The sequence below is a fragment of the Branchiostoma belcheri genome, unplaced genomic scaffold (assembly GCF_001625305.1).
Source record: "Branchiostoma belcheri isolate BF01 breed outbred unplaced genomic scaffold, Haploidv18h27 scaffold29, whole genome shotgun sequence".
Classification (NCBI taxonomy): domain Eukaryota; kingdom Metazoa; phylum Chordata; class Leptocardii; order Amphioxiformes; family Branchiostomatidae; genus Branchiostoma; species Branchiostoma belcheri.
In genome coordinates, this window is record NW_017803898.1 from 2,837,805 (window position 1) to 2,864,910 (window position 27,106).

At 43.7% G+C, this 27,106-nt stretch overlaps 1 protein-coding gene across 1 annotated transcript in view; it reads left to right on the top strand.

Annotated features, from left to right (window-relative positions):
- Positions 1-26,884, top strand: part of LOC109472978 (IgGFc-binding protein-like) — a 48,695-nt gene extending 21,811 nt beyond the window's left edge. The window contains exons 34-61 of the mRNA XM_019772842.1: positions 5-231; positions 608-764; positions 1,198-1,324; positions 1,774-1,888; positions 2,280-2,448; positions 3,017-3,222; positions 3,633-3,769; positions 4,730-4,961; positions 5,370-5,526; positions 6,331-6,457; positions 6,926-7,040; positions 7,489-7,657; positions 8,516-8,712; positions 9,193-9,337; positions 9,841-9,982; positions 10,476-10,671; positions 10,840-11,062; positions 11,448-11,528; positions 12,065-12,216; positions 12,640-12,814; positions 13,313-13,470; positions 14,054-14,205; positions 14,255-14,349; positions 14,760-14,970; positions 23,786-23,896; positions 24,104-24,281; positions 25,654-25,776; positions 26,387-26,884. Coding sequence (XP_019628401.1) covers positions 5-231; positions 608-764; positions 1,198-1,324; positions 1,774-1,888; positions 2,280-2,448; positions 3,017-3,222; positions 3,633-3,769; positions 4,730-4,961; positions 5,370-5,526; positions 6,331-6,457; positions 6,926-7,040; positions 7,489-7,657; positions 8,516-8,712; positions 9,193-9,337; positions 9,841-9,982; positions 10,476-10,671; positions 10,840-11,062; positions 11,448-11,528; positions 12,065-12,216; positions 12,640-12,814; positions 13,313-13,470; positions 14,054-14,205; positions 14,255-14,349; positions 14,760-14,970; positions 23,786-23,896; positions 24,104-24,281; positions 25,654-25,776; positions 26,387-26,473 — 4,364 coding nt within the window. The 3' untranslated portion in view covers positions 26,474-26,884. The remainder of the gene's footprint in view (positions 1-4; positions 232-607; positions 765-1,197; positions 1,325-1,773; positions 1,889-2,279; positions 2,449-3,016; positions 3,223-3,632; positions 3,770-4,729; positions 4,962-5,369; positions 5,527-6,330; positions 6,458-6,925; positions 7,041-7,488; positions 7,658-8,515; positions 8,713-9,192; positions 9,338-9,840; positions 9,983-10,475; positions 10,672-10,839; positions 11,063-11,447; positions 11,529-12,064; positions 12,217-12,639; positions 12,815-13,312; positions 13,471-14,053; positions 14,206-14,254; positions 14,350-14,759; positions 14,971-23,785; positions 23,897-24,103; positions 24,282-25,653; positions 25,777-26,386) is intronic.
- The last annotated feature ends 222 nt before the right edge of the window (positions 26,885-27,106 follow it).

The following is a 27,106-nucleotide window of genomic DNA, read 5'->3' on the forward strand; positions in this document are numbered from 1 at the left end:
AAAGCTACGGCGATGTGTGCTGCCTTCGGTGACCCTCACTACCAGACGTTCGACGGGAAGGGCTACTGGTTCCAGGGGGCCTGCAAGTACACTTTAGTCAGGCACCAGAACTTTAACGTGGCCGCACAGAACGGGCACCGTCTGGGCGATACCAGGGTCAGCTTTGTGGACGCTGTGGAGTTTACTCTCTATGGTCATACCATCAGCCTACTCCAGAATCGTGAAGTCAAGGTGAGGTCAAAGTCGTTAAGGTCAACGATGGCAGTGAAGAAAGTTTGATCTGTAATTCTTAGCACAAGATATGGGAATATTACCCAAATTTCTGACTGTAAAACTTCAATCGTTGTCAAGGAATGAGTAGACCACTGCTTCTGTGACATCACGTTATGCGGATGTCACGCAGAAAGTCTGTGGCGCCTCCGTCTTTCTTTAAAGACAATTCTCAGTCTTTTTAAATGTTAGTCATGACCATATAGTAAAGTTTACATTAAGTTTGAAACCATGTTCCACAGATTGAAGATGTGAACATCTACCGGTTATCTATATGCAGATATGGTCTTGGTCCAATGGAAGATTAAACAAAGTTTTGAATCATATTACTTAATAGATTGACGGCGTGCGTCGGACGCTGCCTGTGTGCCTGAACAGCCAGGCTACCATCCGGCTGAGCGGAGACATGGTTCTGGTAGAGACGGACATGTGCGTCACCGTCAAGTACGACGGAAACCATCGCGTGGAGGTCGAGGTGCCGCCACAGTACGCTGGTAGGGTATTTGTTGACTTAATTAACATAATCATTAAATCAACTTTTGGTGTATTAAACAAAAGTTTTGTACAGCAAGAACTTTCTGTGTAAGACTAGACTTGACACTAACGTAACGGTATCAAGTAGTAAGCATCAAATGGACCCCTACTCTTTGCGATATGTGTGGTGGGTCCTAAAACGTACTCAAGGTGTAGCTGGCTCAAAACACCCTGTATAACATTTACCACTTTGGAACTGGCCCTATTGAGTTTGTACTGTATACTTGTCAGCAAAAGTTAGTATCATTTTATAAATTGTCAATAACTTGAAAACCCTAAGCTCCAGAACCTGTAAGACCAACTTTATAATTCTAATTTTAAACACGGTATAAGTCAGTATAGTAGTTCGCAAACATGCCAAATTGGTCTAAATCCAGTGTGTTTTACCTACAGGCCAGGTGGACGGCCTCTGCGGGAACTTTAACGGTAACCCTGACGACGAGCTGCTCAAACCGGACCAGACTCTGGCCCTGAACGAGGTGGACATGGGAAACAGCTGGCTGGCGCCGGATGACACCGCGTAAGTAAAAATGTGGTTATATAATAGACAAAGAAAGGTCTTTGTAGGAGACTAATGTTTGCCAGCTACCTACCTTTTAGTGCCCGTTCTTTTGCCTTCTTTTGGGCAAAACTGAGCAGTTCTACTTAGTACTGTACCCAAGCGTTAACAAGTGAGTAACTATCCTGATGAGTCGTGGCGTCATGTTTGTTTTTGTTGAGCACTCATTTGCAATCCCATGGCGTTGAAGTTCTGGGCAAAAACTTGGGTTTTCTTCTGCACGTACGAAAGAAGTAATAATTTGGTGGTGGGGCAAATGCGTTTGTCCACTGTTTTAGGTAGCCACACACTTAGTAGGAGTAGGTGGAATCTGTGCGCTTACCCCAATTCTCCATACAGCTTTTAGGTTTAAGCACCCATCATGGCGTCACAGTCACGTGAGTGCAAACACGTTATTTGTTCCCTCCCAGCTGCCTGCCGAACCCGGACCAGTTTGACATCAGCACTGTGGACCAGGCGCTTATTGCCGAGATTGAGAGCACCGCCAACTGTGGGCAGATCACGGACATCAACGGGGCCTTCCAGGTACGGAAACAGTGACCATTCTACAGACAACAGACAACTCAATAGATAAATGAATATAGAAAAGAATCGTAATGGTAGAGGCCTTGTGAATGGGACGCCTTAAAATCTGCTTTAAGAGAGGTCAGATGATTGACATAAAGATATTCCAGCTACCAAACAGCGAGTGTTTTAAAACCGAGTACAATGCTTGCAGTGGAAAAGATATTATTGGGAGCAAAATAGATACTGCAACTGTTACAAATTATTGACATCAACAGGGCCTTTCAGGTATCTAAACACATTCTGTTCTTTGACAAGTAAGAAAAGAATATTGACTGCCGCCACGCAAAAAGACTAATGACCAAGGTTTTGCCTTATTAAAACATTGTTATTTTTATCACCCTACATACAGCCTTGCGTTGGCGTCGTGGACCCGTTGAACTACTTCGACGCATGCGTGTACGACATGGCTGCTGTGAACGGAGAACACCAGATGCTCTGTAACGACATGGAGGCCTACGCCGACGCATGCGCAGCTGCCGGTGTTGTCATCGTCGGCTGGAGAGATGAGGCCCTCTGCCGTAAGTTTTTTTCTTCTTGAAAATCCAGAGTCCAAAGTTGTGAATGGACCACCCTGTTTTAATGCGAGCGAGTGCTATTTTGTAAAGACATGTCACCCACTTTTTGCCCACTCGCTGGCTGTTATATGGCAATCATTTGTATGAAGAACGAGTGAAGACCTTTTTTTGACTTGTTTAAATGATTCGTTGGATTTTTCATAAAGTCAAACCCCATAATAAGCAACAAAACAAGCGTAGTAGTAGAATTTTCCTCCAGACAGTAGTAGTTTGTTTCTTATTGTTTTACTGTACCATCTTTGACTCGGTACAAGAAATTAGTCGTCGAGCATAATTTTGCTAATAGAGAACTATCATTGTATTTCCCACTGGGAGACGTAGAGTAGGACGGCCTTATACTACACTTTTGCCAATGTTAGAGAGAGACACTGGTCTCGCAGGGACTGCATTAGTGTCTGCTATGAGAGATAGGACATACTGGAGTAACTTTATGAAGTGTACCTCACCGGATTCATAATCGATGGAGGCATGATGATGATGAAGCATTTTGTATGTATTCCTATTGTTGCAGCTACAACTACGCAATGTCCTCCGCACAGCCACTACTCGCAGTCCACGTCTGCCTGCCAGGACAGCTGCCGGACCCCGACTGCCTCCTCCACGTGCGGCCGGCCCAATGTGGAGGGCTGTGAGTGTGACCCAGGCTACATCTGGAGCGGCATGACGTGTGTAGAGCCCAAGGACTGCGGATGTCTGCACGAAATGAATTATTACGCGGTAAATACAAGGCATCATTTCCGTGTCAAATTTGCTTCATTACTAGGAGGCATTATCACTAATTACATTGCCTTTGTTGCTTGGTAATCACATTTGTTTTTTTCAAATCGCAAAAATATTTTCAAATCCCCAAAATATTTTAAAAACATTTTACATACAAAAAATATTTTTTTCAAGTCAAAAATATTTTTTCAAACAAAAAAATTTTTTGAAGAAAATTTTTTTTCACACCCAAAAAATTTTGTAACAAAAATAAATTTTTAAAAGACATCCCAAACAAGGACACCTTGATTTAATCCACAGATATAGAAAGCTCAAATCTTTCGGCCACAGACAAGCCGGTTCTTGCTAAGACGATTTGAAAGCAGCGCAAAAAATGCTTAAAGACTTTTACTGTCCTTTTTTTTTAGCTCGGTGAACACTGGGGTACCTCAGACGGTCAGCAGTGCGAGTGTCTGCCAAACTTCCAAGTCAGCTGCGTCCCGATGTCCTGTCTGCCTGGGGCCGAGTGGAGTCTGCAGGACGGCGTCTACGGATGCCATCAGGGTACTTTACTCCTAACTATAGCTAACAAGTTTTCCCTTGTCCTAACCCTACGGCTGCCACCAGGGTAAGTTACACTAATATAGAAAAAAAAGAGCTTATTTTTATGCTTTTGCCTTACCCAATCCAACGACTGTCACCGGGGTTAGTACATTTGATTCTGTGTGTTATGCACCGGTGCAATGGCTAGGCGTTCGTCTTGGATTCGGTAGGACGTTAGTTTGTTCCCTGGCCGAGTCATACAGGAGGCTTCAAATATTGTAAAATATACTCTTTTCTCTGTTTAGCACTCAGCATTTGGGAATAAGGAATTAAATCACGATACCCATCTCCAATTTTTCAATCGTATCATTAAAGTTACATGTATCCAGACTTTACAAGTCTCTGAATGTTTTAAAGTGTTTTGTGGTTATACCAGTAACACTAAACTTTGAAATATCGCTTCACATTTTCTCAGTTCCAACATTAAAACCCACTACAACTACAACACCAACTCCCAAGCCGACTACCAAGCCGACTACAACTCCGACTCCGAGACCTATAACGACTACAACCCAAACTCCCAAGCCAACTACAACACCCGCGGTCGACGACATGCCACAGACATTTGACATCGAGGATAACTGCATTGGTCATGTCACCTGTCCTGCAAGTAAGACTTTACGTTTGTAGTTTTTGCAGGGAATGGAAACGACAACTTCTCGGAATGCGTTTCTTGAAATCCTTATTTTTTTACTTCTTGTTGTTCTATAATGCTGCTTTTGGCTACAGTAGATTTCTTTCATGGTTTGTCAAATAGAATCACAGGAATGACAGAACCTTGCCTGAGCACTCATATACATGTAGGTAACCAGAAAAATAGAATGAAAATAGCTAAAAGTCTATGATTTCTTTACATTTGGTTCTTAAATCTTTAATTGTGAAATTTGTTTGGCCTTTACACATTGACAAACTATCTATGTCCAAAAGCTGTTGCGATGTGTGCTGCCTTCGGCGACCCTCACTACCAGACCTTTGACGGGAAGGGCTACTGGTTCCAGGGGGCCTGCAAGTACACTTTAGTCAGGCACCAGAACTTTAACGTGGCCGCGCAGAACGGGCACCGTCTCGGGGATACCAGGGTCAGCTTCGTAGACGCCGTGGAGTTCACTCTCTACGGCCATACCATCTGGCTCCTGAAGAACCGGGAAGTTATGGTAAGGATAAATTAGTAAGGCTGTTTCAGTGATAGCCATGTAGTAAATGTTTTATCTAAAGTTAAAACGTTTGATGGAACACAAAGGAATTCTCTCATCTGGAGATTTCGACCAGTCACTCTGGCCTTCGTCAGTAGACTTACTCAGTGAAGCTTGTCACGTGGCTTCTTGTAAGTGTGACGTCAACACTGGGTCAAAGGTGCCTGGTAGACGATGTCGGCCTCCGTCGTGATTGAGTGAATGGCGATGTGCCCTGAAGTAATAATATGTAACTACCAGCACAGATGTACTTTCATGATAGTCATCTAGTCATGTAAATATTGTACGTTTGGGAATGCATCTATAGCAGCGACACCTGTACTGCAGTGACTTAACAACCTGATGAAACTATTCACGAACGTTCTACAGATTGACGGTGTGCGTCGGACGCTGCCGGTGTGCCTGAACAGCCAGGCTACCATCCGGCTGAGCGGAGACATGGTTCTGGTGGAGACAGACATGTGCGTCACCGTCAAGTACGACGGGAACCATCGCGTGGAGGTCGAGGTGCCGCCGCAGTACGCTGGTAGGTTGTCTTGCCTTTCTAGCCCCCTCTGCAGGCCTCTACCAGGCTTCGGGAGGCGGCTGGAAAGAGTAGAAATCGGCCAAATAGAGAGATAGAATGCCAGGGGAGTTGGTCTGCTGGAGAAAACAGTTTGCTGCACCCGAAAACTGTTCTATCCAGCAGACCAACTCCCCCGGCATGCTTTCTCTCTATTTGGACGATTTCTACTCTTTCCAGCCGCCTCCCGAAGATTGGTAGAGGCTACAGGCCTCCGGGCGACTGGAAGTTTTGATTTGTGCTGGATACAAACCTTCTCTGGGCAGCTGGTTGTAGGATGGCCGGCAAAAGAACGCGTTAAAAATTCTACAAAACGCAGTATCAAAATTCCCACCCGTCTGGAAGCCTGCACAGGAGGCTATGCCTTGTCTTCGTCTTTGTTGGTTAAGGTAGCCAACTTCCTAATGATGAATGCCCTACCATTACGCCTTATGACGCCAGGTTGAAATGTTTGAGACTTTTTATACTTAAATTGTATTGAGGCTTCCTCCGGGGTACCCTGATGGGTCGTACTTAATTGACATCATGGCAAATAATCGGTACTTATATTTCAAAAGACTTGACAGTTTTTGCACAATTAATTGTGATTCATTACTGATAAATGTGTATCAGTAATGAATTCGTCAGCATCTAATGTCATATGAACTCATATGTCGTAATTTGAGTGTGATTATTCATTTTGTCCAAATTTGCCATCGAATATGTGCTATAACGAAAGTCGCCATGGGCAGTTTCTTGTTCTTACTATTTTTGGATTTGTCCCCACAGGCCAGGTGGACGGCCTCTGCGGGAACTTTAACGGTAACCCTGACGACGAGCTGCTCAAACCGGACCAGACTCTGGCCCTGAACGAGGTGGACATGGGAAACAGCTGGCTGGCTCCGGACGACTCCGCGTGCGTTGAATGCATTTGGTTCTATAGATAGTGTAGCAGCTAGTATATTGGTGTATAGAGACATTTTGGCCCAATTTGTTGTTAGCTGACACGCCGAGCGAGCGGCGCGGGTTCGATCCCGGGAGTCAGGGTCAACCGTTGTCAGCTTGTGTCTTTCCCTCTTTCTACGGGGTTACAATAGCAAAGAAAGCTCTTTGCATACATAAAAATGTGATTGTATGGTAAGCAAATGTTTTTAGCTGCCTACGTTTCGGTGAACCATGTACAACCATCTCTTTAGTTAGGATCTCTTCAGAACGAACTGCACTGGTGCGAAACCCAAAGTGTATTGCATAGCACTTCGGCAACCTTGCTTTAAATAGCAGTAATAAGAAGAGGTGAGGGCACACTTCCAGGTTTAAGTCTCCATCATGGCGGACAATATGCCATAGTCACGTGTGTGCAAACCTTATGTTTGTTCCCCCACAGCTGCATGCCGATCCAGGAGCAGTTTGACATCAGCACAGTGGACCAGGCCTTCATGACGGAGATCGAGAGCGTCGCCAACTGCGGTCAGATCACGGACGTCAGTGGGGCATTCCAGGTATGATAACAATTTATACTCTTCAGATAGAAAGCTAGATCGCAAAGAATTTCTAAGGAGCTTGAAATCAACTCCAAGAGTTGATACATGTTGATCGTTGACATTAAAAGGGTTTGAAACAATATATTTTGTTCTACAAAGGGACCACGACAAAACTTTTATCTCCTGTAGTATTGCAATCAGATCTTCTGGAGTAAATGGGGCTCTCCATGTACATTAACATACTATTTATCTGCAAAAACATTAATTTGTAACAAAACAAAATTGCCTTTAATTTGTAAGGCGTTCTTTACCCTAAATGCACTTGCTCTGATTCGGTGAAGGATTTGGAAAAGAAGTACTTTTGCCAAATGTTTTTCTAAATGTTCGGCTGTTGTCATTCAAAATTAATAGCCAGTAGCTTTTGTCTTTATTCAGACATAATGATACCGATTTTATCACCCTACAGCCTTGCGTTAACGTAGTAAACCCAACGAACTACTTTGACGCATGCGTATACGACATGGCCGCCGAAAATGGGGAGCACCAGATGGTCTGTAACGCTATGGAGGCTTACGCCGACGCATGCGCAGCTGCTGGTGTCGTCATCGTCGGCTGGAGAGATGAGGCCCTCTGCCGTAAGTCGGTCTCAAAATTACTTAACAGTTGCTCAAGCAACTACAAGTAGATAGATGTTGAGAATTCCCAGACGTTTCAGGTATCATCCACTACCTTTCGTCAGTTAGCACTGGAGTGTCTGACCGTTTCCAAAATCATACTACGAGTTGCTTGTACGAGTAACTGTTTTTTTGGCGTATCTTATTACCTGGATGTCTAACTTTTGCTGACGGCATGTCTTCTTTCGTCTCCCTCCAGCCGTAACCTGTCCACCCAACAGCCACTACTCCCTGGTAACCGCCTGCCCGGCCACTTGTGCTAACCCTCTTGCGCCCATGCGGTGCCAGAACACCATAATAATGTACCACCTTGTGTTCCCTTAGCAGTGAACGTGACTTGACTAGTGGACCCTAATATTATGTACCACTTTGTTTCCCCTTAGCTGTGACCTGCCCACCCAACAGCCACTACTCCCTGGTAACAGCTTGCCCGGCCACTTGTGCTAACCCTCTTGCGCCCATGCGGTGCCAGAACACCATAATAACCTAGCGCCTTGTGTTCCCTTAGCAGTGAACTTGACTTGACCAGTGGACCCTCATCATGTACCACTTTATGTTTCCTCAGCCGTAACCTGCCCACCGAACAGTCACTACTCCCTGGTAACAGCCTGCCCGGCCACCTGCGCTAACCCTCTCGCGCCCATGCGGTGCCAATGTGCCCTAATCATGTACCATATTTTGTACCCTCTTAGCTGTTACCTGCCCACCCAACAGCCACTACTATTTAATGACAGCCCATCAAGCAACTTGTTATATAACCCCCTGACGCCCATGCGGTGCCAGCGAACCATAATTATGTGCCAATTTGTCTCCCCTTAGCCGTTACCTGCCCACCCAACAGCCACTACTCCCTGGTAACCGCCTGCCCGGCGACCTGTGCTAACCCTCTCGCGCCCATGCGGTGCCAGCGGACCACCATCCCAGGCTGCGAGTGTGACGAGGGTTATCTGCTGAGCGGGTCCCGGTGCGTGCATGCCGAGGAGTGCGGGTGTCTACAGGGAGACCAGTACTACGCCGTATGTAGATTTTATTGGCCACGCCAAGTCTTATACATGTATATTTATAGTACAGTACTATTTGAAATTTAAAGTTAAAATGTGAAGAAAACAATAATGACGACGTGTAAGACGTAAGCAGGTGAGAAACTCTATGGTTGTGTAAGAAGAAAATTCTATATCCTTAATAATGACGATGAAAACCGAGTGCTGGGAATATCATGTATCTGTCTACGAGTATGTTCTGAACTAACTGTAAATCTACAGACTATCTATCCGTGTGTTTGTCTCTGTGTGTGTATTTCCCCTAAAGATTCCTTATTGACTGAACAAAAAAAGTACAGGGGCTTTTGTATGGTCTCTTACAATTAAAGATTAAACAACGCTAACTACATGTAAGTGGCCGTCAACATATGTAAGAATAACGTACAGAATATTTGTATGTGTCATATATGAAGAGACAGAAATTTTTCATGTCTGAATGCCTTGTTTCTATCGCAGCTTGGAGAAGAGTGGGGAGTAGAGGGTACAGGACAGCTGTGCGTCTGCCAGCCCGGAGGATCCATCCAGTGTCTGGCCGGGATCCCGTCATGTGACGTCGGAGAGCAGTGGTCTCTACAGGACGGCGTGCTGGGCTGCCACCCGGGTATGGGAAATACATATCGCACATAGAGGGGCATTCATGTATTCTGAAATCAAGAGAAAACCATCCATCCATAAGCTCCGGAAATGAAAATGAATTCTAAGATATCCATACAAGTTGGTAATGGTGATATGCTTACTAGTAAGTTGCTGACACGGTTCTGAACTTGTCGACTATCCAGAAACGTGCATAAGCATGGGTCTGGATACAGCATGACGTTGCCATGGATCTTTCTAAGAGCTCCTCAGTTAACACCCTGTAACATAAAGGCCGATGTGGTGTTTGTGGTGGAGAGTTCCTCCCTGTAACTGCAACTAGTCCTCTAGATCTCTGCTGTTATTACACCTGACACACATACCGTTAACAGTAACTATTGACTAACGGCGACCACCGTTTACAGTAACTATTTACTAACGGTGACCATCGTTAACAGTAACTATTAACAAACGGTGACCACCCTTTACAGTAACTATTGACTAACATAGTGTATCTTTATACCTCCCCAGTGACCACGCCCTGTGAAATGAAGGCCGATCTGGTGTTTGTTGTGGAGAGTTCTTCTCACGTCCCTCAGGCGGAGTTCGAGAAGGTTCGCTCCTTCCTCAAACACGTGGTGGAGAAGGTTACCATCGGCGCTGACGCTACACAGTAAGCAACTTTCTCTCTCTCTGTCTCTCTCTCTCCCTCTTCCTCCCTCTCTCTCCTCTCACTCACTCACTCATTCACTCACTCAACTCGCTCTTTCCTCAAACCCGTGGTGGAGAAGGTCACTATCGGCGCTGACGCTACACAGTAAGCAACATCCTCCCTCTCTCTCTCTCTGACACTTCATTCATTCACACACACACACACACACACACACACACACACACACACACACACACACACGCACTCACACATACTTGCTCACACACTCACTCACTCATGTCCGTATGCTCTACTCTCCCAGCAGAATCTTAGGATTTGGCTTATTTTGTCGTGTTTTTAAGCGTTTTACCGGTCTCTCTTTTTTGTACTAGTATCTTTTCCTTACCCCAAATTACAAGAAAAACTTTATTGCACGACAATTGCACATAGTACAATCTGTGCCAAAACAAATGAACAAAGTGCAAAAAAAATTACATGTGTGTTACGTCTGCAGGATCGCGTTGGTGAGCTACAGCAGCTACCCGTCCCTGGAGTTCGCCCTGCACGAGCACGACAACGTGTTCGAGCTGAAGACAGGAATCAACAACATGCGGTACATCGGGCTGGGAACGGCCACGGGCGCAGCGCTTGGGTTCGCTGGGGACGTTATCTTTAGCACAGCCCATGGGGCACGGCATGATGTGCCCAAGGTGAGATCTTCTGATTAGTGTGTGCCTGTGTTTGTCTTTGTGTATGTGTGTGTGCTTGTGTGTGTGTGTGTGTGTGTGTTTGTGTGTGTTTGTGTGTTTTTGTGTGTGTTTGTGTGTGTGCACGTATGTATGTGTGTGTATTAAGGTAATATTTCCACTCTCCTACAGATTGTAGTAGTGCTCACGGCCTCCGGTTCTGAGGACGACGTGGCCCTGGTGGCTCAGTCCCTACACAGTCGCGGGGTGGTGGTTCGTGCTGTGGGGATTGGAAACGGCATCAGCGCGGCACAACTGCAGCAGGTCGTCAACAACCCCGTCTACGCCTCCTCAGTCATCGACTACTCAGCGCTGAGCGCGCTCAAGGAGGTCCTACCGGACACGCTATGCCATAGTAAGTAGTATATCTAGTTTCAGTTAATTTTTGTTGTGTTTTATCACCAGAAAAAAAAAACAAAATATGTCACCTGCCGCTGGTTGTCAATATGTTAGGGTGGGTGTCCCAATATAGAATTTACATTAAATTACCACCAGTGACCAATTGAAACAGGCGGTCCTGCTAGAGTACACGGTGTATGATTATCTTTTCGCTATTTATATCGTTTTGTATTTAGTTTCATGTACTTGGGCGTCTGATAAGATATCCGTGTTATATAGTCAGGTACTCATTGGCGTGTTTATGAAACGACTTTGACAACAAAGACACCATTTTAACATTTTCTGTAATATATTGGACACTGTTGCATGTATTTGAATGTGTTCCCTACTCTTTCTCACAGATGCTGCCGAAGTCATCAGCAGCTGGCAGACGTCAACCACCTCCAAACCGACCACGAAGCCAACTACGACATCTAGGCCAGGTTCGAAATTATGCTCACTCCAAGAATAAGCACAAGCTTTATCACAAACGTTGCTTCCATAGTTTTTGACGAAAGGTGTTAAGAAAGGGTTCGAGGTTTTTGAATGGTTAACATTTTTTTCAATATCTCCATACAAGCTTTCCTTGCTAATGCTGATGTATTTTTTTGGAAGGGGAATATGGACCTTCTATCTAAACAACTCACCTTTTTCTGCATTATACAAATGACTAGATTTGTATGTTCCTTGTTCTGTTTATTTTCTTAGCCCACCAACGCCACTTTGCAAATTTTGGTGTATTATGCATAATGAATTAGAAAAAAACAGTGATACTCTAAATAATCTCAAGCTTCAACTGTTTACCCTACTTTCAAATGAGAAGGAGATGACATTGAGGATTTAATTTTCTGTATCCCCAGACAAACCCCCTGTAAGCCAGACTGCCACTACTTTGCCTTGTTTACAAATTTTGATGTATTGTGCATAAAAAGAAAAAAAAAAGAACAAAAAAAAAATGATTTTTTTTCTGTACCTCCAGACAACCCCCCTGTTGCCGACGCTGGAGTGGACCAGACCGTACTGAGCACGCAGACCGCCGCAATGCTTGACGGGACCGGTAGTCATGACGACCATGGTATCGTCTCCTGGCTCTGGCAGTACCCCAACCAGAACCTGCCCGTAACACTCGGGGTAAGGCGGGAGAATAGAATTAGTAAATAGGTTGATAGGTCGTTTGAGCCATTGCTTTGGTCATTCATTTAAATATTGAAAATTGAACTGCTGGCCTCTTTTCATTGAGTTCGTGAGGTAAGAAGTCAAGGTCATGAAAAATCCTATGTATGAGACAAATACAGGTTGTTCAATAACTGAAATAATGAATGAATGAATGAAGACCTTTATTACACATTTTTGCCATACTGGGCCAGTAAAGGTAAAAAAACATTAATAATGAATAACTGGATAGTTGAATGAATGTGTACAACACACTCTGGAAAGTACCTTTAATGTCCGTAAATACGTTTGAAAGAAGATGTATTCCTTGGTATTTAAAAGATTAATGGAAAATGATAAAGTACAAAAAAGGATAAGTTAGAATTTACCTTTGCCTTCCAGGACACGACGTCCCCGACCTTGACCGTGAGTGGCCTGGTTCCCGGACAGTACACCTTCACCTTGACCGTGACCGACGCGTCAGGCCAGCAGGATACTGATGACGTCACCATCATGGTGGTTAGACCGACCACCGTTAAACCGACAACCACCAAGGGCACCACCACACCAACTGCGCGTAAGCGGGAAACATCCATTTGTCTATCTACAGATTCATCTATTCGAATTAACTGTTAGCTAGAATGGTCTATTCTCTAGATATGTCTTCGTGTTTCTATGGAAATTCCCTTGCCGATCATTGGACCCAAATATACGATGTACCGTATTCGGAAACCTCTCTCTATAAGCTTGCTTTATCGGATGCCTTTTAATATTTACCTTACCGTAATATATTAGAACGCTCAATCTATACTCATGTCATAAAATGATAATTTAGTTTCAGTAGGTATTGTTAGAGTTGTGTAGATAAATTGTGTTTGCGATATGAGCAATACAATTTGTTCTCAAGCCTGACTTTGTTATCCTCTAAACGTCTGAAATACTTATAGATTTAAAACAACGTGCCTTTCCGATTGTCCCCAGCCCTGGTCCTTCCCCCTGCGACATATAGGGTGGTATGTAACCATGGACCTACAGATGTTTTAAAATAGCGTGTCTTTATTTATTGTCCCCACAGCTTTGGACTTCCCCCCTGTGGCGTTTGCCGGAGATGACGAGGTGGTCCACCTGCCACAGGCCTCCCTCACGCTGGACGGGTCCCTCAGCACGGACGATCACGGGATCGTCTCCTACCTGTGGGAGTATCCCGACAACAAGCTGCCTATTGACATGGCGGTAATCACAATTTATCTAATAGATTTTAGGTGGTTTTTAGAAGGAAAATTGTCCTGAAGATGAATGAAGGCCGCTGTCATTTTAGGCTAACATTACATCCAAAACTGCATCAGAATTTATTTTTTGTTTTGATTATACAGCCAGAACAGACAATGTAACAAAACCAAATACAGACAGACCTATGGTGAGTTCCCATTGTTTCTGAAGACAGGCGGTTGCCAAAAACAACAAGGCTGAATGTTTAGTTTTTACGTTTTCAAAAGAGCTAAAAATTAGCAAACAAAGATAGTGATATCAACTTCCTGTCGATGGTCGATGCACATTTACATTTCGTTAGAAACTGTACAGTGATTGATTTAAATCACATTTAGCAGATACATTTGAAACAACCACCTATGCTAAAAGATAGCATTTAACGCCAATGCTGACTTCCCTCAGGGCAGCGACAGTCCTCAGCCGCAGCTGACTATATTATAACCTCCATAATAGCTTGTGTGTTACACCGAAGGGCAGTTATACCGCCTGTACCGATACAAACAGATACAGAACTACACTAAAATACCACATTTTCGACTTCCCTCAGGGCACCGCCGGTCCTCAGCTGCAGCTGACTAACCTCCATCCCGGGGAGTACACCTTCGTCCTGACGGTGACTGATACAGCCGGCCAGCAGGGCTCTGACGACGTACTCGTCATCGTGCAGCCAGAGATCAGTAAGTTTCGTTTAACACCTCTGTTAGTTAAAGAAAAATACATCTGGTACACTTACTTGTAAGTCTTTAAGCCCACATACATGTATAACGTTCGTCCTGACCGTTACTGACACCGCCGGCCAGCAGAGCTCTGATGACGTGCTCGTTATCGTGCAGCCCGAGATCAGTAAGGCTCATTCAGCACCTTTATAAGTGCTTATTTTAAAAGTGCCATGTCCAGAATATTTGGTAACATTAAGAACTAGAAGGGCATTGCATTAATTTTTTTTTTCAAAGCAAATTTATGATGTTTCATAATCTTCACAGGGTCTAGCCTAACAAACAACTTCTCTGCTTATTGCTACTCAAAAACACATTCATAATACATGGTGAGTATAGGCACTCTAGCTCTGTCCTGCTACAAAATGTAATCCAACACCACAGACTGGTGGCAGACTTCTGGTACAGTACATTGACCTTATCTGTTTGGAGAAGAAGAGGATCAAGAAGAGGGGACATAACAAAAACAACGTTTTCCTTCTGGGAATTTCAAGGTGAACATAAAAGTACAAAAACATTTCTCTGATCTTTCTGCAGTGACGGTGGTGAACCCTCTGCACCCCGACCAGCCCCTCCATGACGACGTTTTCGAGGCCCACGCTCCCGGCACCTGCTCTGCTGTTGGTGACCCCCACTACCAGACCTTCGACGGGAAACTCTTTAGCTTCAGTGGAGACTGCTGGTACACTCTGGCTAAGAACAAGAACCCACTTGAAGAGCACTTCGCTGTGCTCGCCGACAATGCAAGGTCTGTTGCTTCACAAATAAGTAAATAAAATATTAGTAAATAAACTAGCTTGGCTTGGGAGACTTGCACTACCAAACCTTCGACGGGAAGCTCTTCAGCTTCAGTGGAGACTGTTGGTACACCCTGGCCCAAAACAAGAACCCGCTTGAAGAACACTTCGCTGTTCTCGCCGACAACGCCAGGTCTGTTACGTTACATGTTATTTTAGTACAGCTAAGGTTTAAAATTAACACACACGGCAAAGTTGTGTTAGGCATCTTCAGACTTTTATTTGGAGGTGTTACGCACCTTCGACGGGAAGCTCTTTAGCTTCAGCGGCAACTGTTGGTACACGCCGGCTAAGAACAAGAACCCACTCGAGGAGCACTTCGCCGTGCTTGCTGATAATGCTAGGTTTGTAGCTTCAAAACTAAATAACTTAATAGATAAGTAAGCCAGATCGTCTTATGACCATCCATGGTACATTATGGATGAGCAGTTTGCCATCCTCGACAACACTGGCAGGTTTGTTACTTTACGAATAAATAAATTAGATAAACCAGATTGCCTCATGCCCATCCGTGGTACAACCACTGTATGAAAACCCACGTTTCCAAGAGTTTCCAGTCCCGCACACACCCGTGAAATTCGCCGTGTCCTGGTCGCGTCCATGGATTTCCGGGCTCCGCATGTACGGCCCCGGATATTTCCTTACACTCCCGGATTCGTGCTCGCCGTGCACGTGCACGGAAATTTACGCCCCGCACACTTGGCGTGTGTTGGGGAGCGGCTAACAATAAGGGGTAATTAGGTACTGCGTGTATTCATGTTTCAGGTGATAATTACTTGAACCAAAGTTGCCAGTACTTTAATCTAAGCAAATTAGAACGATCAAGGATTGTTAGTACAACATTTGAACGTATGCGTCCTTGGCTTGATTTATCGTGATGTCGTCCATACGACAAAGCACATTTGAGCGTAGGGCGCCCCGACGCTGGGGTTATATAACCTACTCGGGGAAAATGACCTAAATCTACACTCCGGTCTAAATCTGAATTTTTTATTTTGGAAATAATAGTTTATCCGTGAGGTTCATTACCATGATTTAATCAAACGCTTGACTAAAGGGGTTTGAACTAACGTGACCTGATCAGTTTGTTATGATTTTTAGGTGCATGTATTGGTAATAATATGCAAGCTTTACATTGTAGTTCGGTCGATGTGTATTGTGATGTGTCTGACATGGCGTCCATTTATGTGAATAGACTTTGTGTAAACAAAGGAAGAACTCACAACGTCCCCACGCCTGGTAAAATACTGAAATCCAGCAAAACAAGTCAACTCTCATGACGTTAATTGTGGATTTTGGATACATTTACAAAGAGTAAGGTTATGTTGGACTTAAAGTGCGGTTTTATTTCACTCAGTGAGCGACAAGTTGTGTAATTCTAGAACGAATAAAGCCATGTAATCATGACGAATTAGAATTATGAAGATCATTTGTCTGCCTTGAAATAAATACATTCACACAATCAGAAACATCCTATCATCCAAGTGTTCAGACTGCACAGGCGATTTACCTTAAAACCTATAATATAAAAACAAGATCGTTGTAGTATTGAACGCGATCACGTGATTATATGACTGACGACCAATCCTACCTCGCTCTCGCCGGGACCAGCCAATAAGAGACGCGATGCTTTGTTTTGGTGGGTCGTTTGAATCTTGCTTTGTCACAACGACGGTTTGCTTTTTCAAAACACGTTTGTCTCGGCTTGCAAAGATTACTAGTATGTTCCTGAACTAAAATGGCGTCAAACATTCCGTTCTGTTACTTCGTTTTCGCAACGGAAGAAATGACTCTACTACACAGGCCGACAATTTGCCGACAACACCGCAACGAACCAGGAAACCGACAGGAGGAAGGGTAAGCTAAAACAAGGATACTATTATATATACGGCACTATCGTTACATATATCTTAAACATGTTGTTTAAAAACCTTGGCTAAGTTGTGCCTACGGCAGAAATATTTATTTTGGCAAGAAGTGCACACTATTTTTTTACTGATTGATAACATAGTTTATTATTTCTACTTAGAAGTACATCGATATAGTTTGTATGTTGCTCAGAACATATGTATTTTTTTCAGGCGCGGATTTGGGATACTTTGAGACGATTTGAAGAAACTTTATCGCCAGGCTGTCGGATAGCTCAGAAAAGAAAGAAAGAAAAGCGACTGCAGTCACACAGAAGAGGGTGAGTCTATGCAAATGTATATCTTTGCATACGAAAGCCGACAAGGCTCTTGACAATTTGAATTGTTTTCATTACCGAGGGAAATGTTGTGTTTGTATTGTTCCCATGATTACAATAAAAAGAAACAAGTAGACGTTGATGCTTGATGAATGGAGCCTTTTCATCTGGACAAAATTGTTGCTGTCTGACGTAAAAACATTCGTTAAAAAATGATAAATGACTTCTCCTTGAAATGTGTCCATACAGACGTCCGCATCTTTGCCAGGCTTGTTTATAAAACGTCTAGTACATGTACACGTAACTTCAAATGAAATTCAAAAATGCCTTCGACTTTTAACTTAGATTTTCGTTTTTCCATGTCCTGCAGGCCAGGCTGGAGGCAAACAGGCAGACTGAACACCCAGGCTCAGATCTAAAGGCGAAGGTGCTGTGTTAAAGCGCCCGGCAGGCTCCGACGACCCAGGCCGGCCCCGCTGCACTCCCGCCCGGGGTGCACCCCGCGCCCAGCACGCCGCTCCGGCCTGACTGCGATCACAACCGACACCAACACCACGCCATCCCGCAGACAGACAGGGGGCAGTTTGTCCTTCCAGGATGAAAACGTTTCGCTATGGTCCCCTGAAGCAAGGGGGGGGGCATACCTCCTGGCCTGAAATCTACAACTAAGCCTCTTTTTGTAGAGGCGACAACGCAAACTTTACGAAACCGACAGCTTGTCTTTAACGACATTGTAAATTGAATACGTGTTCATGTACTTTTTTTTTTTTGTTGTGTCAATAAAGAATCTCTGTAATTCATTTCTGAGCAAATTATCTTTTTTTGTAATGACGTGATATTGTTTTCTGCCAAGCCTCATTTAACTTCATGTTAGGTCTGCAATTATGTTTTTGCTACACGTACATGTATTTTGAAGAACTTTGTTTGAGGCCTTCTTTGTTTATTGAAAATTTAGTCTTTTGACTGTTTGTGCAAGGTGTATAATGTCCTTGGTTTGTGTAAGCGCCATTCACTTTCATGATCTGAGGGCTATTTTCTTCTTTTAACCTGATGATATGTCAGTATTAGTTACTTTTGACATTTTTGCTAAAATGGACTTCTATTTGGAGGTGACTGTGATGAGATGTGATGTTAGTTTACTTTTTAAAGTTAGAGAAATCTGTTAATTACTAGTAATTTCTGAGTTTACACCGTGTCCAACGATTTTAAAAGTCTAGTCCCTGGAAGGCTAGTTCGGGAAAAAGCTATTGTTTCTATGTTTCGGCTACACATTTTTGTAAAGTACCAGGTTACATTATTGTATAGTGTTAGCATAGTGCATAACGTGTATACACTGTACATAGAGCGTTATTTTTGTCAGTCTGTAAATGGCGATCCTGTTTATACCAATAAAACGATGAATGAAGTATAAACATGTATTACTTTTTTTTATGAATGAAATGTGTTCCTAAAACATCGAAATGTGTCCCGGGAGCGGGGGAAGCGATTTCTCGGGAGCCGGGCAGCGAAGCCCCGGGAGCGGGAAGGGGGGTCCCCGAAGTGGGTGCAGTGGGGTCCCGAGAACGGGAACAGCAGGGCCCCGGGAATGGGAGCAACGGGTCCCGGGAACGGGAGCATCCGGTCCCGAGAGCGGGGTGGGTTGTGGCCGGGAGTGGGGGGGGGGTAGTACCGGCGTGTCCGACCCGTACACGGCGAATTTCCGCTGCCGTGTGGAGAATAATTAGGTGATAATTGCCGCTAAATTATGCATATTGCGGCAACGCACGGAGCGGTGCACGGCCATTTCCTGCCGTGTACGGGGATGTACAGGGATCGTGTCCGGGCATATAACGTCCAGTACACGACCTGCACACAAAAAGTGGTTCATTTCCGGGAGTGTACTGGACATGTACGGGACTGCACACGTTTCGTGTGCAGGTCGGAAACCCCCGGGTTCTACCGGAAACCTAAAATATCCGGGAAAGTGTGCGGCAATTTCTCACACGGAAACGGGGGATTTTGCACGGTGCAAGTTGTGTAATTCTAGAACGAATAAAGCCATGTAATCATGACGAATTAGAATTATGAAGATCATTTGTCTGCCTTGAAATAAATACATTCACACAATCAGAAACATCCTATCATCCAAGTGTTCAGACTGCACAGGCGATTTAACTTAAAACCTATAATATAAAAACAAGATCGTTGTAGTATTGAACGCGATCACGTGATTATATGACTGACGACCAATCCTACCTCGCTCTCGCCGGGACCAGCCAATAAGAGACGCGATGCTTTGTTTTGGTGGGTCGTTTGAATCTTGCTCTGTCACAACGACGGTTTGCTTTTTCAAAACACGTTTGTCTCGGCTTGCAAAGATTACTAGTATGTTCCTGAACTAAAATGGCGTCAAACATTCCGTTCTGTTACTTCGTTTTCGCAACGGAAGAAATGACTCTACTACACGGGCCGACAATTTGCCAACAGCACCGCAACGAACCAGGAAACGGACAGGAGGAAGGGTAAGCTAAAACAAGGATACTATTATATATACGGCACTATCGTTACATATATCTTAAACATGTTGTTTAAAAACCTTGGCTAAGTTGTGCCTACGGCAGAAATATTTATTTTGGCAAGAAGTGTACACTATTTTTTTACTGATTGATAACATAGTTTATTATTTCTACTTAGAAGTACATCGATATAGTTTGTATGTTGCTCAGAACATATGTATTTTTTTCAGGCGCGGATTTGGGATACTTTGAGACGATTTGAAGAAACTTTATCGCCAGGCTGTCGGAGAGCTCAGAAAAGAAAGAAAGAAAAGCGACTGGTCACTGCAGTCACACAGAAGAGGGTGAGTCTATGCAAATGTATATCTTTGCATACGAAAGCCGACAAGGCTCTTGACAATTTGAATTGTTTTTATTACCGAGGGAAATGTTGTGTTTGTATTGTTCCCATGATTACAATGAAAAGAAACAAGTAGACGTTGATGCTTGATGAATGGAGCCTTTTCATCTGGACAAAATTGTTGCTGTCTAGACGTTAAAAACATTCGTTAAAAAATGATAAATGACTTCTCCTTGAAATGTGTCCATACAGACGTCCGCATCTTTGCCAGGCTTGTTTATAAAACGTCTAGTACATGTACACGTAACTTCAAATGAAATTCAAAAATGCCTTCGACTTTTAACTTAGATTTTCGTTTTTCCATGTCCTGCAGGCCAGGCTGGAGGCAAACAGGCAGACTGAACACCCAGGCTCAGATCTAAAGGCGAAGGTGCTGTGTTAAAGCGCCCGGCAGGCTCCGACGACCCAGGCCGGCCCCGCTGCACTCCCGCCCGGGGTGCACCCCGCGCCCAGCACGCCGCTCCTGCCTGACTGCGATCACAACCGACACCAACACCACGCCATCCCGCAGACAGACAGGGGGCAGTTTGTCCTTCCAGGATGAAAACGTTTCGCTATGGTCCCCTGAAGCAAGGGGGGGGGCATACCTCCTGGCCTGAAATCTACAACTAAGCCTCTTTTTGTAGAGGCGACAACGCAAACTTTACGAAACCGACAGCTTGTCTTTAACGACATTGTAAATTGAATACGTGTTCATGTAATTCATTTCTGAGCAAATGATCTTTTTTTGTAATGACGTGATATTGTTTTCTGCCAAGCCTCATTTAACTTCATGTTAGGTCTGCAATTATGTTTTTGCTACACGTACATGTATTTTGAAGAACTTTGTTTGAGGCCTTCTTTGTTTATTGAAAATTTAGTCTTTTGACTGTTTGTGCAAGGTGTATAATGTCCTTGGTTTGTGTAAGCGCCATTCACTTTCATGATCTGAGGGCTATTTTCCTCTTTTAACCTGATGATATGTCAGTATTAGTTACTTTTTGACATTTTTTGCTATAATGGACTTCTATTTGGAGGTGACTGTGATGAGATGTGATGTTAGTTTACTTTTTAAAGTTAGAGAAATCTGTTAATTACTAGTAATTTCTGAGTTTACACCGGGTCCAACGATTTTAAAAGTCTAGTCCCTGGAAGGCTAGTTCGGGAAAAAGCTATTGTTTCTATGTTTCGGCTACACATATTTGTAAAGTACCAGGTTACATTATTGTATAGTGTTAGCATAGTGCATAACGTGTATACACTATACATAGAGCGTTATTTTTGTCAGTCTGTAAATGGCGATCCTGTTTATACCAATAAAACGATGAATGAAGTATAAACATGTATACTTTTTTTTATGAATGAAATGTGTTCCTAAAACATCGAAATGTGTCCCGGGAGCGGGGGAAGCGATTTCTCGGGAGCCGGGCAGCGAAGCCCCGGGAGCAGGAAGGGGGGGCCCCGTAGTGGGTGCAGTGGGGTCCCGAGAACGGGAACAGCAGGGCCCCGGGAATGGGAGCAACGGGTCCCGGGAACGGGAGCAACCGGTCCCGAGAGCGGGGGCGGGTTTTGGCCGGGGGGGGGGGGTGGTAGTACCGGCATGTCCGACCCGTACACGGCGAATTTCCGCTGCCGTGTGGAGAATAATTAGGTGATAATTGCCGCTAAATTATGCATATTCCAGCAACGCACGGAGCGGTGCACGGCCATTTCCTGCCGTGTACGGGGATGTACAGGGATCGTGTCCGGGCATATAACGTCCAGTACACGACCTGCACACAAAAAGTGGTTCATTTCCGGGAGTGTACAGGACATGTACGGGACTGGACACGTTTCGTGTGCAGGTCGGAAACCCCCGGGTTCTACCGGAAACCTAAAATATCCGGGAAAGTGTGCGGCAATTTCTCACACGGAAACTAGGGATTTTATGCGGTGAACCAACAAAAAATGATAATTTCGCCGTCATCTCTGCCTCACAAACTTGATTTAGGCATGCTAGGCAACGTCTGTGAAGGTTTTCAAGTCTCAAAGTTGTCTTTAATGGGTCAAAAACTTGGCAAAGAACAATTGCAGTTAAGTTGCTGGCAATGCCAGTTTTCTTATCTTTAACAGCCTTACAGTCAAAAAAGAGAAATTTACGTAACTCGGGCCGATAAATTTTAAATCTGCTCATTTTTCTCTGATAGGTTTATCTCTAAAATGTTTGTATTATTTCACAGATGCCAGACTACCATGCAAACTGGTTTTAGGTGCCCTAATAGAAAAATAAGAAAATAATAAGGTTTTTCCATAGGCAAATGCATTTATAAAATTTAATTTTTTTTCTTTTGCCTGATATGTTTATCTTTGGCATGTGCGTACTACGCTTGAGATTAACCACATCGTTATGACACTATCAGGCTCTCACGTCTATGCCTGACGTTCTTATATCTACAAACAGTCCGGAAGTTGTACATTGCGGCTCATAAAATCCGCATATCATAAAGCATTTAAGGACAGGATGTCGCTAACAAACGGCTCGTGCATCTGATGCAAAGATAAACGGTTGAACCGCTTGACGTACTTTCGTGCCCTCTCGATCTAAAAAGAACATTAACGCAACACTTAAGTTACATTAGCTACTAATAGTAAACCTGTGCTGGGAGCTAAGTTGTGTGTTATAGCTGGATTCCGATTAAGATAGAGTAATGCCAATTTCCGAAGACCACGCCAAGATTTTGTTAACATACATCTTCAGAAAGGAAGCATTAATACAGAAGCAATGTTCACATATACATGACCAGTTACCACATTAATTTCGTTACGTTTGAATTGGATTGGATTGCAAAATGAAAATGAATCGACGTGTTGCATGGGATGTTCTAGCGTGTAGTATGATCTAATTATGAAATCCTATGTGTCCTTGCGGTAGACTTCTTCGACCGATAGACCTTGTAATGTATTTTGCAACTTCTCAGTTCAGGATTTTTATGGTCCTTTTAGTTACTCCTTGGCTAAACTCGTTCTGACCAAAGACTTAGTTCAATCATTATGCACAGATTTAAAACGTAAGTCTGGTGACATTCTCTCTTTTTTTGAGACGAAAAATCATACTTGACTCAACACAGACACTTGAACGTAGATATTATTGATATTTTCTGTCACAGTTTCGTTGTTTATACGTGTTTGACGCTCTTTGGTGCCAATGGTGATTCCAGATTCCCGCGCGCGGGAATTCTTGTAACCCGATACTATACTAGTGCCGTCTGTAGAATCACCTTGTTATGGCGGGAAATTATCCTGCAATGTACCTTTAGGGTGAAGATGCAGTTCAACAGGACCTCCTGACCACTCTAACACAGTATCTACATGTCTATTTCTGTGCCACAGCCATGAAAACTCAGTTCCCCAGGACCTTCTGACCACCAGTTAACCAACTCTAACACAAGATACAAGATCTCTTTATAGGAAATCGGAGTGTTGCCACTGAATTGAAACCAATTCACAATTCAAAATAAGGAATCCATTAAAAGCTCCCTGTTTATTTTTTCTGTAGATGTGAGATTGAGGGCTGGGAGCACGATGCCTGTATGCGTGCTGTGAAAATCCAGTTCCGCGGCTCTGAACTCCTGCTGACCATGAACTAACCAACTCTAACACAATCTCCCTGTCTACTATCTTCTGAAGTTTGTAACTACCTCTAATTCCCTGCCTCTTGTTTTCCTTAGATGTGAGATTGCAGGCTGGGAGCACGAGGCCTGCACCCGGGCTGTTAAGATCCAGTTCCGCGGCTCCGAGCTCCTCCTGACCAACTCTCACCTCACCTATCCCTTGACATCGTTGAGGGTCGTTGGGGCACCATGACTTGATCCACTATTCTCCTTCATTTAACCCTGTCCTCTCTACCACTAACTACTTTATTGCTTTTTGTAGATATGAAATTCATGGCTGGGAGCACGAATTCTGTACCCGTGGCGTAAAGCTGCAATTCACCAGGACCTTAGGACCACTCTAAATAGTATCTACTTGTTTATCGTGTTCTGTAGATGTGAGATTGCAGGCTGGGAGCATGAGGCCTGCACCCGTGCTGTTAAGATCCAGTTCCGCGGCTCCGAGCTCCTCCTGACGCGTGACTCCATCTCTCTGGACGGACAGACGGTCCAGGCTCCCGTCAGCCACAACGGCAACACGGTGGAGAAGATTGAGAACTCCTACTTCCATAAGGTACATCTGTTGTTCTTAAATGGATTTATTAGCATTAGTATAAACATCTATTAGTAAACAGTAGGTTAGCAGTTGGCCAGAAAAGATAGTAGGGACAAAATGAGCCTTTTTTGTCCTCTGAGATAGTTATCGTTACGGAAACACTGTGGAGATGATTGAGAACTCCTACTTCCATAAGGTACATCTGCTCTTCTGAAATTACTATATCACCTTACCTTACGTATTCCATGTATATAGTAGAGGGGATTAATTCCTCAAGCTACCGACATCTTGCACACGCAGTCGTCCCTCAGTAAGACATCTGGAGCCGCATAGTTCCCGTTTAGAACTTTTATTCAGCCTGTCACACACTTACGTCTTCCATGGTTTTCAAAAGACCCGTCAGACATAGTTTTAGATATAGCTATAGTTTTAGACAATACATTGTTATAATGTAGATTTTAAAGTTATTTTGTACCCTGTTTTAATGTTATTTTTTGTAATTTGCCTTCGGGCAGGAATTTGCAATAAACTTACCTTAAATCGCCTTTTTAAATTACCATGTGAAATACGCGATTCAACCTATGGCTTCTATGTGTTTTGATGAATAAACCTTTCATGTAGCAGAAAAACGTAGAGTTAACGTTAGCCTTAGTCCCAATAGCCTTATTAGACAGTAGGGGCAGTGGGTTGTTGATCCACTGTGTCTAGGGCATGGTATTGGAAAGCAGGGCTCAACCAGCCTTCACCTCCTAAACTGAAGTCATGTTATAATCACACCCGTTTTACATCTGCCTTTTCCAAGGACACAACTTCTAGGTAGGAATGAGAAGGAATGAAGATAAGCAAAAAGGCCCCTACTTACGTATTACACAATCTAGATCTGATCATCTCAAAAGGTTATCTGGCTTCCACGCTGCCTCTTCAATAATGTGTCCTTGATGTTAATGACGCATTGGAGAAGATAACAAACCTCATCTTTCACGACGTAAATCACTTACAAGGCTCATTACTCATGCTGTAAAGCCCGAAAAGCTTAACACGGCGTTTAAAGTCGCTGGTGAAACAACTAGGTAATACAGTAGCCATAGTCATACAGTAGCCATAGCCATACAGTAGGCTTACAGAGGAGGCGTATTCACGATCTTATGGTGAGAAGAGGTCAGAGAAGATCTCATGGAGTTTTTACGGAAATAATGTAAAACCCGTTTTGGAAGTAGTTGTGTTTTGTTATCTCCAAGCAGATTCCTGTCTTGGGCGGCTGCCAGGAGTTGTTGGATGGTGTAATTGTGGGATGCCCAGTCCTGCCAGACATTCTTCTGCCGGCCTAGTAAATGTCTACCAAATCTTGGTATCAAAGTTTCAAGAACGTGTGAAATGGTGTTTTTTCCAGGTGACGCTGGCTAACGGCCTGGAGATTCTGTGGGACAGCCACACCCGTGTCTACGTCAGGTCTCCCGGCATGCTCCAGGGCAGGACAGCCGGACTCTGCGGTGACTTCAACGGCAGCCCGGAGGTGATTTGTTTTCACATTCCAATATTTCTCTCAAGTTTTTCAACTTATGTTATGTCGTTACCAACATAGAGAACACGACAATACATACTCATTTACACCTGAGTGAATTGAGAAAAGTCGTGTAAAGTGCCTTTCTCATGGGCACAAAATCGGTGGCATGGGTAAGATTCGAAACCGCGACCTCTTGTTCCTTAACCATTCTTTATTTATGAAAAGTAAAAATTGGCGAAGCCGGTGTATTACGCCGGAGAGTGGTCATACCGGGTCATATATTGGTACAGGGGTTATGAGGGAATAGGGCAGGGTCAGACGAAATGTATGAATAAGGAAAAGTTTACATCATTTTGCACTTTAGCGGCTTACTCACACCTTACTCACACCTTACAGGGCTCATTGTGTCTTCCTCCTTCCTTTACGTGGTGTTGAGGTTGAATGTGCTGTTGTTCGATACGGTTCATTGCATTCATTGTTTATACACCCCTGGACCACCCACTAGCTTTTAGGCCATTTAAGGTCTTTCACTCAATTACGAGGCCAATAAATGAACAACACCACTAAAATAAACCGCAACTAACGTAAAAATGACACTGATGCCTGTTTCCCTTCCCAGGACGACTTCACCACTCCTAGCGGCTCGAAGGTCATGACCGCGGACACCTTTGCCCAGAGCTGGAAGACCGGAGAATGTACTCCTTGAAGAAGCAAAGTCTTGACTTAAAGTCTTTAAGAAACCAGACCCACGGCTTAACTCTTCAAAGACATACGTTTAAGACCTTAAGAAACACGTTTACTTTTTGACTTCAATTCTACTCTACATGTAGATTGAGAACACGCAAGCTCACCCAATGAAAAGGCAAACTTCAATAACATCTTTAGTATACTTCAGAACACATCTATAGTCAACATATGAAACCCCAAATGATGGCAAATCACTGTGTAGTCTACGCGTAAATCCATAGACAATACAAATGAATAGATTTGAATAATAATTTTAATTGGAAGCAAAAGCAGCGCAGATATCTTTAGCTCATGAAAATACAGATTCCAGTAGTTTTTGTTTGTGTGATCACATTAAAGACTGTCATTTGAACATAACAAAGTGTCATTAATTTGTAAAATTCAAACCTAGTTTCTTTGTCGTAAAGTGTACTTTAAAATTCTGGCTAGTTTCTATGATCTTTTAAGGAAACATTAATATGACTTAAATTGCTAACATTTTAACAAAAAATATAATCCTGTAGCCTAAATAAATGCAGTGATAATTACTAAGTTTATTTTCCGCCGTAAGTAAGTAATGATGACATTTTCCTCATAGCCTAAACATGGTAAA